Below are 12,867 nucleotides of genomic sequence, written 5' to 3'. Positions count from 1 at the left end.
CTTTCAACAGTAATGTTATTACGTAATTTATGTCTGAGTGATGGGCTATGCAATAGGACAAGATTATTTGTATTCAAAAGTGGTTGAACAATTCTGACATGTAAAATTTTAACAGGCGACAAGATAGGTAATGTAGTACATCTACTGCGGATAACAATAGACACCAAAGGAGATCTTGATATGCCATTCGCATTAAAACGTTTACAGCTTTTGCTATGACAATTAAATCACAGGGACGAACATTGGAAAAAGTCGGTTTATTAGAGAGAAAAAAAAAACAATATTCACTCACGGGCAGTTGAATGTTGCGTTGTCCAAACACGGAATCAAAATTCAATGCGATAATCGACGAAAATTTAATGGCAAATATTTTTAATGAAGTTTTACAGTGAAAGTGTAAATTTAAAAAGTATTTGCATGTTAATTTCAAAGCCAAACAGAACGAAAACAAATGCAACAAATACGTCTAACGCAACCAGAAACACTTTTCTTTCAATTTATTAAGTTTTACTATGGTTAATTACTCACTGTAATGTAAAATAGTTCTATTATGCATATGTAACAACTCCCATGAAAATAATCACTTTAAATTGTACATCTGCTTTCCCATACGCGAGTGACAGAACTGGCGAAGTGGCTAGGGCATAGTGCCCGCCTGGGGGTTGGCAAGCAGAGCCCCCTAGTTATAAAAAAAAAAATGTAATCACTGTGGATTCAATTTGCATTTTCTTCTCATTAATCAACCCAGACTTTAATGTCAAAATGAACAGAGATCTTTGCAAAGTGGTCTGAATTAATTACAAATATCCAACACCACATAAGCATTAGTGTCAGTATTCAGATGGTCCTTTGACAGCCATGTGTGCGCAGGTCATGTCATCTTTGCATATCTCCACTCTGCCATTCTCTTCCATTCTTCTTCCTTATAAAACTGCTCAAGCTCCGTCAGGCGCCACGCTGATCCTGAGTGACCAGCCTTTGTCAAGTCAGGCCAGAAATTCTCAGATGGAGATGTGGACTCTGACTTTGCTATTCCAGGACATTCACATTGCTGTTTTGAAGCAATTCCTGTATTGCTTTGGCTTTCTGCTTGCAGTTGTCATCTTGCTGGAAAACAAATCATCATCTCCCAAGGTGTATGTTTCTTGCACAGTCCATCACTTTTTCCTCAAGGATTTCCCTGCATTCCTTTTGCCCTCAAGCCTTCCAGGTCCTGCTGCTCCCGGCACGTTTCACGGTGGGGATGCAATGATGTGCAGTGTAACATGGTGTTTAGTCCAATGGTCAAAAGGCTCCATTTTGCTCTCATCAGACAACAGACCCTTCCTCCAGCTGACTTTAGCATCTCCCATATGTTTTGAGGCCAACCCTAGCTGAGCTGTCGTGTGTTGCCACTCTCCCATAGAACTGTAAATGGTTGCTGTCTGCACAGTCCATCCAGTACTTATCCTGCCTCTGAACTCTTTTCCCTCATGCCCTCAAGCAGAAGGTATCGCAGCCTGAAATGTAGAACTACCAGGTTTAAAAAGTTTTTTTCCTACTGCCGTTCGTCTTTTAAATGAAGCATTTTAGTATTTTATGTAGGCTGATTTTAACTGTGTGTTTTTATTAATGTCTTGTGCATCGTATTTTCGTTCTGCAGCACATCTTGGATGTTCTGCTAAATGACAAATAAAATTGAATTGAATTGAATGTGACTCCTTCAGAGTCCTCGGAGGTCTCTTGATGGCCTCCCTCCCTCGTCTTCATCTTACACGCTCACTCAGTTGTTGTGAACGGCCTGCTCTGGGCAGATTTTCAGAGGAGCTGTACTCTCGTCACATCTTCATGACTCATTTAACTGGATATTCAGTCACGTGGACATTTTCTGGTCGCTCTCCTATACCAAGTTGTGCATTTTGATCTCCTTTTCAAGGAGTTGCTCGTGTTCTTTCATCTTCATTGTGCAGGTTAGCCCACCACACAGGTTCTGCACACGGAAGAATTTAAACGACAATCAATGACGGGTGGTCTCCACTGAACTAATCATGTGCCTTCTAAAACTAAAATGGCTGCAACACTGAAAGGGGCAACTACTTGCACCATCAGTTATTTTATGTTTATTAATTTAGATTAGAGATATCTGTTTTCACTTTAACATTAAAGACTTTTTCTGTTGATCAATGTCAAAAATCCAAATCAAACCCACTGAGAGTCTGTGATGTGTAAGAATAAAATGTGAAAACGGCCAAGGAGGTAAATGCTTTCCATAAGCACAATGAAGGCAATGGTGTCAATGACAGACGTCATCCGTATGTGCCGCAATACATTTGACGAAACAAGTTGAGTCTGGTTTATTGAAATGTTAAAGAGGCCCAAGAAAAATTTCTCCTCAGGACCACTAAAGTGCATACTTCAGTCACTGTCCGTCTGTCAGAGATGGCCATTGTAACCGTAGCGATTTCTCAGAAAGAAAGAAAGAAAGAAAGAAAGAGAGAGAGAAAGAAAGAAAGAAAGAAAGAAAGAGAGAGAGAGAGAGAGAGAGAGAAAGAAAGAGAGAAAGAAAGAGAGAAAGAAAGAAAGAGAGAGAGAGAGAGAGAGAGAGAGAGAGAGAGAGAGAGAAAGAAAGAAAGAAAGAAAGAAAGAAAGAAAGAAAGAAAGAAAGAAAGAAAGAAAGAAAGAAAGAAAGAAAGAGAAAGAGAAAGAGAAAGAGAAAGAGAAAGAAAGAAAGAAAGAAAGAAAAATTAAAGATGAAGTCTGGAGGTTGAAAGAAAGAAAGAAAGAAAAATTAAAGATGAAGTCTGGAGGTTGAAAGAAAGAAAGAAAAAGAAAAATTAAAGATGAAGTCTGGAGGTTGAAAGAAAGAAAGAAAGAAAGAAAGAAAGAAAAATTAAAGATGAAGTCTGGAGGTTGAAAGAAAGAAAGATTAAAGATGAAGTCTGGAGGTTGAAAGAAAGAAAGAAAGAAAGAAAGAAAGAAAGAAAGAAAGATGAAGTCTGGAGGTTGAAAGAAAGAAAGAGAAAGAAAAAGAAAGAAAGAAAGAAAGAGAAAGAAAGAAAGAAAGAAAGAGAAAGAAAGAAAGAAAGAGAAAGAAAGAAAGAAAGAGAAAGAAAGAAAGAAAGAGAAAGAAAGAAAGAAAGAAAGAAAGATGAAGTTTGGAGGTTGAAAGAAAAAGAGAGAAAGAAAGAAAGATTAAAGATGAAGTCTGGAGGTTGAAAGAAAGAAAGAAAGAAAGAAAGAAAGAAAGAAAGAAAGAAAGAAAGAAAGAAAGAAAGAAAAATTAAAGATGAAGTCTGGAGGTTGAAAGAAAGAAAAATTAAAGATGAAGTCTGGAGGTTGAAAGAAAGAAAAATTAAAGATGAAGTCTGGAGGTTGAAAGAAAGAAAGAAAGAAAAATTAAAGATGAAGTCTGGAGGTTGAAAGAAAGAAAGAAAAAGAAAAATTAAAGATGAAGTCTGGAGGTTGAAAGAAAGAAAGAAAAATTAAAGATGAAGTCTGGAGGTTGAAAGAAAGAAAGAAAGAAAGAAAGAAAGAAAGAAAGAAAGAAAGAAAGAAAGAAAGAAAGAAAGAAAGAAAGAAAGAAAGAAAGAAAGAAAGAAAGAAAGAAAGAAAAATTAAAGATGAAGTCTGGAGGTTGAAAGAAAGATTAAAGATGAAGTCTGGAGGTTGAAAGAAAGAAAGAAAGAAAGAAAGAAAGAAAGAAAGAAAGAAAGAAAGAAAGATTAAAGATGAAGTCTGGAGGTTGAAAGAAAAAGAGAAAGAGAAAGAAAGAAAGATTAAAGATGAAGTCTGGAGGTTGAAAGAAAGAAAGAAAGAAAGAAAGAAAGAAAGAAAGAAAGAAAGAAAGAAAGAAAGAAAGAAAGAAAGAAAGAAAGAAAGAAAGAAAGATTAAAGATGAAGTCTGGAGGTTGAAAGAAAGAAAGAAAGAAAGATTAAAGATGAAGTCTGGAGGTTGAAAGAAAGAAAGAAAGAAAAATTAAAGATGAAGTCTGGAGGTTGAAAGAAAGACAAATTAAAGATGAAGTCTGGAGGTTGAAAGAAAGAAAGAAAGAAAAATTAAAGATGAAGTCTGGAGGTTGAAAGAAAGAAAGAAAGAAAGATTAAAGATGAAGTCTGGAGGTTGAAAGAAAGAAAGAAAGAAAGATTAAAGATGAAGTCTGGAGGTTGAAAGAAAGAAAGAAAGAAAAATTAAAGATGAAGTCTGGAGGTTGAAAGAAAGAAAGAAAGAAAAATTAAAGATGAAGTCTGGAGGTTGAAAGAAAGAAAGAAAGAAAAATTAAAGATGAAGTCTGGAGGTTGAAAGAAAGAAAGAAAGAAAAATTAAAGATGAAGTCTGGAGGTTGAAAGAAAGAAAGAAAGATTAAAGATGAAGTCTGGAGGTTGAAAGAAAGAAAGAAAGATTAAAGATGAAGTCTGGAGGTTGAAAGAAAGAAAGAAAGATTAAAGATGAAGTCTGGAGGTTGAAAGAAAGAAAGAAAGATTAAAGATGAAGTCTGGAGGTTGAAAGAAAGAAAGAAAGAAAGAAAGAAAGAAAGAAAGAAAGAAAGAAAGAAAGAAAGAAAGAAAGAAAGAAAGAAAGATTAAAGATGAAGTCTGGAGGTTGAAAGAAAGAAAGAAAGAAAAATTAAAGATGAAGTCTGGAGGTTGAAAGAAAGAAAGAAAGAAAAATTAAAGATGAAGTCTGGAGGTTGAAAGAAAGAAAGAAAGAAAGATTAAAGATGAAGTCTGGAGGTTGAAAGAAAGAAAGAAAGAAAAATTAAAGATGAAGTCTGGAGGTTGAAAGAAAGAAAGAAAGAAAGAAAGAAAGAAAGAAAGAAAGAAAGAAAGAAAGAAAGAAAGAAAGAAAGAAAGAAAGAAAGAAAGATGAAGTCTGGAGGTTGAAAGAAAGAAAGAAAGATTAAAGACGAAGTCTGGAGGTTAAATGAAAGAAAGAAAGAAAGATTAAAGATGAAGTCTGGAGGTTGAAAGAAAGAAAGATTAAAGATGAAGTCTGGAGGTTGAAAGAAAGAAAGAAAGAAAGATTAAAGATGAAGTCTGGAGGTTGAAAGAAAGAAAGAAAGAAAGATTAAAGATGAAGTCTGGAGGTTGAAAGAAAGAAAGAAAGAAAGAAAGAAAGAAAGAAAGAAAGAAAGAAAGAAAGATTAAAGATGAAGTCTGGAGGTTGAAAGAAAGAAAGAAAGAAAAATTAAAGATGAAGTCTGGAGGTTGAAAGAAAGAAAGAAAGAAAAATTAAAGATGAAGTCTGGAGGTTGAAAGAAAGAAAGAAAGAAAAATTAAAGATGAAGTCTGGAGGTTGAAAGAAAGAAAGAAAGAAAGATTAAAGATGAAGTCTGGAGGTTGAAAGAAAGAAAGAAAGAAAAATTAAAGATGAAGTCTGGAGGTTGAAAGAAAGAAAGAAAGAAAGAAAGAAAGAAAGAAAGAAAGAAAGAAAGAAAGAAAGAAAGAAAGATGAAGTCTGGAGGTTGAAAGAAAGAAAGAAAGATTAAAGATGAAGTCTGGAGGTTGAAAGAAAGAAAGATTAAAGATGAAGTCTGGAGGTTGAAAGAAAGAAAGATTAAAGATGAAGTCTGGAGGTTGAAAGAAAGAAAGAAAGAAAGATTAAAGATGAAGTCTGGAGGTTGAAAGAAAGAAAGAAAGAAAGATTAAAGATGAAGTCTGGAGGTTGAAAGAAAGAAAGAAAGAAAGAAAGAAAGAAAGAAAGAAAGAAAGATTAAAGATGAAGTCTGGAGGTTGAAAGAAAGAAAGAAAGAAAAATTAAAGATGAAGTCTGGAGGTTGAAAGAAAGAAAGAAAGAAAAATTAAAGATGAAGTCTGGAGGTTGAAAGAAAGAAAGAAAGAAAGAAAGAAAGAAAGAAAGAAAGAAAGATTAAAGATGAAGTCTGGAGGTTGAAAGAAAGAAAGAAAGAAAAATTAAAGATGAAGTCTGGAGGTTGAAAGAAAGAAAGAAAGAAAAATTAAAGATGAAGTCTGGAGGTTGAAAGAAAGAAAGAAAGAAAAATTAAAGATGAAGTCTGGAGGTTGAAAGAAAGAAAGAAAGAAAGATTAAAGATGAAGTCTGGAGGTTGAAAGAAAGAAAGAAAGAAAAATTAAAGATGAAGTCTGGAGGTTGAAAGAAAGAAAGAAAGAAAGAAAGAAAGAAAGAAAGAAAGAAAGAAAGAAAGAAAGAAAGAAAGAAAGAAAGAAAGAAAGATGAAGTCTGGAGGTTGAAAGAAAGAAAGAAAGATTAAAGACGAAGTCTGGAGGTTAAATGAAAGAAAGACAGCTCAGTCCTTCATACAGACAGTTTGAGTCCAAGCTCCAGCTCCACCTTTAGAGGGAGACTCTCTTTTCTACTTACCGCTCATGCAGTTCTGTGAATCCTGACTTGATGCCATGACGTGTGCAGTTTGCCTCTTTTCCTACTCAACTGCTTTGCCTCGTATTCTTTTCAGCTTGTGTTTTCTAGGATAGCTGCTATCTAATGCAAAATGATCTGTAGGTAGAAGCAAAACACGTTAAACACGTCATACACAGCAACTCACTTTTTATATTACGCATCTCTGCCAAACAGTTTTCACTTGAGAAAACAAAACACTTGCATGCACTTTCAGAATTTCCCTTACTTGTTGAAGAGATTTGTGCTTCATTCTGTCCAGGAAAGGTCACAAGAACTTTAGCGCAGTCTGACAGAGACGACTGTTTTGAGGTCATAGTGAAGCAGATGGACTCGTTATAATTAGAGGGGAAAAAAAACGTAAAAAAAAAAAACTGCACATGAAATCGATTAATTAAGAGAGTTCAATGTGGCTTTATTAAATCTTTGAAAACGTACAGAAAACAACAACTTACAAATGAAATGAGGCTAAATGATCAGACCTCCAATATACCACATTTAATAAAAAAAAACAAACACATTAAAACAATAAGAGCCAACAAACACCTGTTCATTACAAATAACTTCTACTGTCATGGAATTTAAAAGGCGGCTGACGGGAGAAAAAAAAAATGTTTTCTTTGGTCGGGAAGTCAAAAGATGAGGATTTGTAGGATACTGTTAAAGATTCCAGTATATTACATTATGAACACTGATCCTCTGTTTGAGAGCTATTCAGTTTTCATAAGCCTTGTGCAGGCGAAACACGTGGCTGGCTGGCTGGTCTGCTGCTTCCTACAGTCATGGCCGTGCCTTGTATCCACTGACGAGAGAAGAGCTGGCTCATTGTAACCTAGAAATGGCTAAGCAAGTAAAAGTAAATTCACAGACAATAAAGATAGATAAATTTGTCGCTTCAGGGAATTCACTTAGTAAGTACTACATTTTTTTACTTTAACAAATATTACTTCATTCCGCGTGAAAAGTAACTATAGCTGGATGATGCCATCGTATCTGCAGAACCAGCTGCCCCACGCTGTTCTGTTGCCATCCAGTTGCGAGATTGCATTGGCTCCCCCCTCCATCTTTCACACATGTCAGACGTAGGAGGATTGTAAGATGAAGACTGAGCCGGTCTCGAGTAATCTGCTTTCATTTCACCGTACTGTTGAGCTTCTTCATGATAATAAGGTGCATCCTGGGTATACTGCCCTCTGCCAGGTGACCACTGCCTACTCCTTATCTGAGGCTCAAGGCCAAGCTGGGAATTTGGTGGATAAAATCTTCTATTAGGCGATCTGCTCCCGATGCCAGTATTGTACTGCTCCTCTTCAAAAGTTGCACCAACACCTACAAAGAAATGTCATTAAAATAGTAAGAGAGAGCCAATCATATACACTATCTGTCAAAAGTTTTTAAAACACCTCAGTTTTTCTTCACATTTAATCAACTGAAATAAAATGAATGATCTAAAATGGTGAAAAGGTAAGCAGTAAATTGCCAAAGGTTTAAACTTGGAGTGTATCTTAGCAAAAACTGAAAAAAGGAAATTTCAGAATATTACAAATGGGCCTTCTTCATGAAACAACTAACAGGTTACAACTACAGATGTTCTGCAGCAATTAAAGTAAATGAAGCTTTGTAAGTTGAAGCAAACAATTGGCACAGGTGTCCCAACTTCTGTTGATTACTTAAAAACCCCTCAGTCTGTCCTAAAGCAGAGTGTTACTACACCCTCTGAAGTGCTACTTGGGAAAATATTCAAGCACGGCTTAACAGTGGTGGACGCAAAAAGCAAGCATCGGTTTCTACTGTGAAGAGGAGACTTTGTGCTGCAGGTTTGACCGGACGAGTGGCAGATAAGAAAGACAATCCTGAAAGGACAGAATAGGGCCTTGAAATACAGACTGGACTACTGCAGACTGGACAAAGTCTCCTCTCCATACTCCCACAGGGGTGCACCAGGGATGCCACAGTGACTGCCAAGGACACCATTAGTTATTTGGAAATTGTAGAGGGAGAAGGGATGCTTGGGTTAAATAGGCTGAAATCTAACAAATGGCCAGGGGCTGAGAACATTTGTCCTATGGTACTCAAGGAAGTCAGGGAGTACAAACAGAATATAAATCCTTAACCCACATTTATCAAAATCACTACACACTCAGGAAATTCTTAAGGACTGAAAGCTAGCAATTAGCCATATTACTAACCGAGAATGGTAAACCGGATGGCATGGATGCAGGGACACGGCGATGGGACCATGAGACGTACTGCGCAGGCACGTACAGCGCACGTCTCATAAACCGCACGCGAAGTTGTATCCACCGCGCACGAAGGAGTCACGGCCCAAAAACGAAAGAGCTCAACTGACGTGAATGAGAAATGAAGCAACAACGTGCCCATAGCTAACGACTACCAACACAGCCACACAAAAAACAGGACTCTGCGCTGCAGCCTAGATTCAAACGGAAGAGGCTACGTAGGCCCCATTGTTCCATAAAGTACGAAAGGCGCAGGTGTCAGCGCCATATTGTGAGTGGCACTACTGCGGAGTGAAGTTAGGAATGATGTGATGCTTGGGTCGACTAATGTATTTCAGGATACCTAACGCCGGGGGTAGGCGAGCGAAGCGAGCAGGGGGCGGAGCCCCCTTGTTACTGTATAAAGGGCGATCAATCAGATCCAACTAACTATAACTATGCAGTAAGCTTAAAATGCATAATCCAAAAACGTATGGAAGCAATTACTAAGGCAAAGACTGAGCATCATGTTTGAAGATCAGGTGTTATTAGTGGATTCAGACAAGGCAGGCTGTACTTCACTAACTTTATGGAATTCTATGAGGAACAAAAACCATTCAACCAGTGAGATGCTATATATTACTTGATATTCTGAAGGCTTTCGATAAGATACTACATGAAAGCTTTGTGATTAAACTAAAAGAGGTGGCAATGCAAGGCAGTGTGTTTAGGCTGGTACAAAATTGGCTTAAGTACTAGGGGATGAAGCATTATTATGGTGAAAGGAAACTTCAGAATTAACCGATATTAAAAGTGGTATCCTTCAGGGATTAGTGCTGGAGTCGATGCTTTATTAAATGTACAAAGATGAACTGGATAGGAAAATAAATAAGCTGGGTAGGCTTGCAGATGATACTAAATTAGATGGAATGGCAACGAATCTAAAATTACAGCTGAATTGTGAGAAAGAACCAGAAGTCGTAAAGGATTCGCTGCTGTCTAAACTCAGGCAGTTTACAGAATCCCAAGAGCTAATAGGATGTTAGATTAAACAGAACGATGTACAGAGGACAAGTGAGGTTATGATTAAGCATTGTGACTCAGTAGTGAGATGTCATATGGAGTATTATGTGCAGTTTTGGTCTTCAGAGTAGACCGACTATGCGGATTCCAGGACTAAGACTATGTTCACAGTACTAATGTGTTTTTATTTAAAAACAGTATTTAGGGGCGATGACTTGCTGCATCCCAAAAAAAAAAAATAAAGTGTGGGGCAAGAAGTGTAGTTTCTCCATTGGAGTATGTTACTGACAGACTAAGCATTTTACTAAATTCAGGGACTCGTTTCATATATAAGGGCGTATGGCCAGCCTGCCTAAGAAGCATGAGTTATGAGAACGGATTAAAAGACATGATTCTTCTTAAACATATTAAGAACTGGCATGAATCAAGTGTTTAAAATTATGAGAGGAATTAGTATAGTCAATTCCACAAGTTATTTTTAAATGAATTATTCAACAAAACAGACACAGGTGTAAACTTGGACAAATTTCACACAAATGGTAGAATGTTTTTCTTCCACATAGGTAACCACAGAAACATTGAATATATCTAAACATTTCAGTATAAAACAGGATTTCAGGGATTTTAAAACTCAAACTGGTGTTATTTTGAAGAAACTCAATGAAGAGGACTTGTGAACTTGATGAGCAGAATGGCCTACTCTCGTCAAAGCCCTTCTAATGCCTTCGGCTCCAAAGAGTTCATACCTCGTTTCAACAGTACCTTTGACGCCTTACTAGATACATCGTCCAGTATGATGGAGTCTACACAGCTTAAAAGTACAGTATTAAAAAAAAACAAAACACTTTAGGTGAACCTGAAATCCGTTCTGGACAAAAGACAATTTAGTGTTACACATAAGGAGTTTACCTTGGTGGTTATAATCTTTAGATATGGATGGCTGCTGAACATTTATGTTCATATCCTGAAAAAAGTAAACAACAACTGTTATTAAATCACAAACAAGAACAAAATACTAGGGGTGCACAAACTTACATTTATGAAGATGTTTCAGAATATCACGTTACTTTTAATAACAATATCCAAAGAACACAAGTCCTTTTTTTTAAATAAGATTTTAATTGTGTGTTCAGTGTCAAAAATTATTGTGTAAAAGTGGAAGCAAATAACATATTCCTCTTCAAAAACATTAAAGATCCTAAATAGTTAATTAGCCAAAATATTACACTAAACGTTACATATGTTGACTTTAAAGGAAGTGCATGCAGTGTGTTTCTATGTAGATACAAGCAGGTGCTGAGAAAGTACATTTGCTCTATATTGCACTAGCGTAAGAAAGAAATCTGCAAAACTCACAAAAGTCAAATTTCTGTCAAAGTCTTTAATACTGGTCAACTACTGGTGAGCCCTGTCAAATACAACAAAGAGGAAGGCTGGAACTGCAGCCACTTAGGGAGGAACAAGAATGGCTCTTCGTACAATTTAAAGGTAAATCAGCAGCCCCTGAAAAACCCTAAACACCTCCCTAAATGTGTCTTTGAAGCACACTGCCTTTGCAACAACTGACTTGAGATATGAATTACAGTATTTATTTACAGATAATGAAGCTAAAAAAAAAAAAAAAAAAGTTACTAAAATAAGTAGAACCCATCCCTCGTTTCTAGTAAAAGGAGGATATAATGTTATCTAGTGGAGGAAAAGAGTAAGAGCTCAAATGTATGAAAAGAGAAAAAAGGTGTCAAAGTGATATTAAAAAGTAAAATATATGAAAGTACTTAACTGGACCATTTTATCTACACATTGACCAAATCAAAGTTTGTGGTGACATATTCTAGGGATTTTCTGAATCAGAACAAGAGCATCTGAATTTGGGCAAGGCAGTACTGTGCTTTTCATCACTATAAGTCACAAAAGACTGGCACGTCTTCCAGTGCCCATCAATTTTCAGGGGGAAGTACTCACAGAACAACCCAACTCTACCCCCACTGCACAGTGCTTACACATTTAAATATTTTAGCAAAACAACAAAACAATATTTTTGTCACAATGAAATCAACTCCTTGCCCTTCCACCTTAATACAAGTGTCGATCCAGATGCTACGTCTGTTACTCCAAAAGGTGGCGCATCACAAATATTAGCACTGCTTTCACAAATCCCATTCCAAATGGCATATAACAGATGTATACATTGCGTGGTAAACTGCAAATGTTAATGCTGAGGTCCATGTTGATTACTGAGATTTCAATCCATCTTAGACCGATAGCGCGGCTAATATGGTTGTATTTAAGGTTTAAAAAAAAAAAAAAAAATTATACTCCATTATGAAAAAAAAGTACTTGTTCTTGATTTTTATTAAAGTTTACAATCAATCAGTTTATTTACCAAACACTGCCGTTGCTTTGACTGAAAGTTCTTCAAAAGATGAACCAGTTTCTCCTTCAGGAATGCAGCTTCTTCTACATTATTTATTTCAACGTCTTCCTAAAATTTAAAAAGAAACACAATCCAATCAACAAGTACAGCTTTACCTCTTTTGAAAGAATACATTTTGCTTTTAACTGCACTACTCCCAAATGTTAATGCTAGAGAAAGAGACTAGAGTTAAAAGATGGCATACCAATGAACAAAACAAATTCTCTTCCATGGATCTGTAAGATGTTTGGTCATAGCCACCCATGTTATATTCTTCCTAGAGACCAAAAAAAAAAAAAAAAAATGTCAGTATTTGGCTTTACCTTTATAGTAAGCTGAAAGACAATAATAACTTCAGATCAAACAAGACAAAATCGTAGCACTAGTGAGAGACTGGACAGAGGGAAAAAAGATCAATATAAATTTTTCAAATTCTAATGACAGATAGAATAGATGGGTAGGATATTTTACTTTTTCATTCCAAACTTTCTGCCTATAGAATATAGTCAACATTCATGCAGTTCAAATGATCATTCATTTTAAACAGGTGTCATTCACACAAAGTCAACATGCTAAATTCTGCAGCCTACCTCAGTAGCAATCTAATGTAATGGCAAACTAGGCTTACTTAACATTTTGATTTTAACAGTATACAAAAACACCTTAAAGAAAAAAAAAATTTAATTGTTAAGTTCAGGTCTTTTGTAAATGAGATCAAAGACAAAAACTAATGTTCTATTGTTCTTCAATTTGAAGAGGGGCAAACAGGTAAATGAGGGATAAAACTGGGCAAAATGTTTCAAACATTGCCTCCCAATAGCTGCCAATGGCTACACTGGTAGCAGATAAAAGCATCCAGC

The 12,867-nt window shown here is 36.1% G+C and overlaps 1 protein-coding gene across 3 annotated transcripts in view; it reads right to left on the bottom strand.

Moving 5' to 3' along the window:
• Window positions 1-6,746: 6,746 nt before the first annotated feature.
• LOC114664027 (uncharacterized) overlaps window positions 6,747-12,867 on the bottom strand; it is a 50,318-nt gene continuing 44,197 nt past the window's right edge. For 2 of the 3 annotated variants that reach the window (XM_028817999.2, XM_051935646.1), the window contains 4 exons: window positions 12,213-12,284; window positions 11,978-12,076; window positions 10,504-10,558; window positions 6,747-7,681 (listed from right to left, as the gene is read on the bottom strand). In XM_028817999.2, the coding sequence (XP_028673832.2) occupies window positions 7,296-7,681; window positions 10,504-10,558; window positions 11,978-12,076; window positions 12,213-12,284 (612 nt within the window). In that variant the 3' untranslated portion in view covers window positions 6,747-7,295. The remainder of the gene's footprint in view (window positions 7,682-10,503; window positions 10,559-11,977; window positions 12,077-12,212; window positions 12,285-12,867) is intronic. The other variant, XM_028818000.2, reaches the window with a different exon arrangement.

This window comes from Erpetoichthys calabaricus, chromosome 13, assembly GCF_900747795.2.
Source record: "Erpetoichthys calabaricus chromosome 13, fErpCal1.3, whole genome shotgun sequence".
In the NCBI taxonomy this organism is placed as follows: domain Eukaryota; kingdom Metazoa; phylum Chordata; class Cladistia; order Polypteriformes; family Polypteridae; genus Erpetoichthys; species Erpetoichthys calabaricus.
Note: the sequence above shows the minus strand (reverse complement) of the source record. Positions and strands in the feature narration are given on the sequence as shown.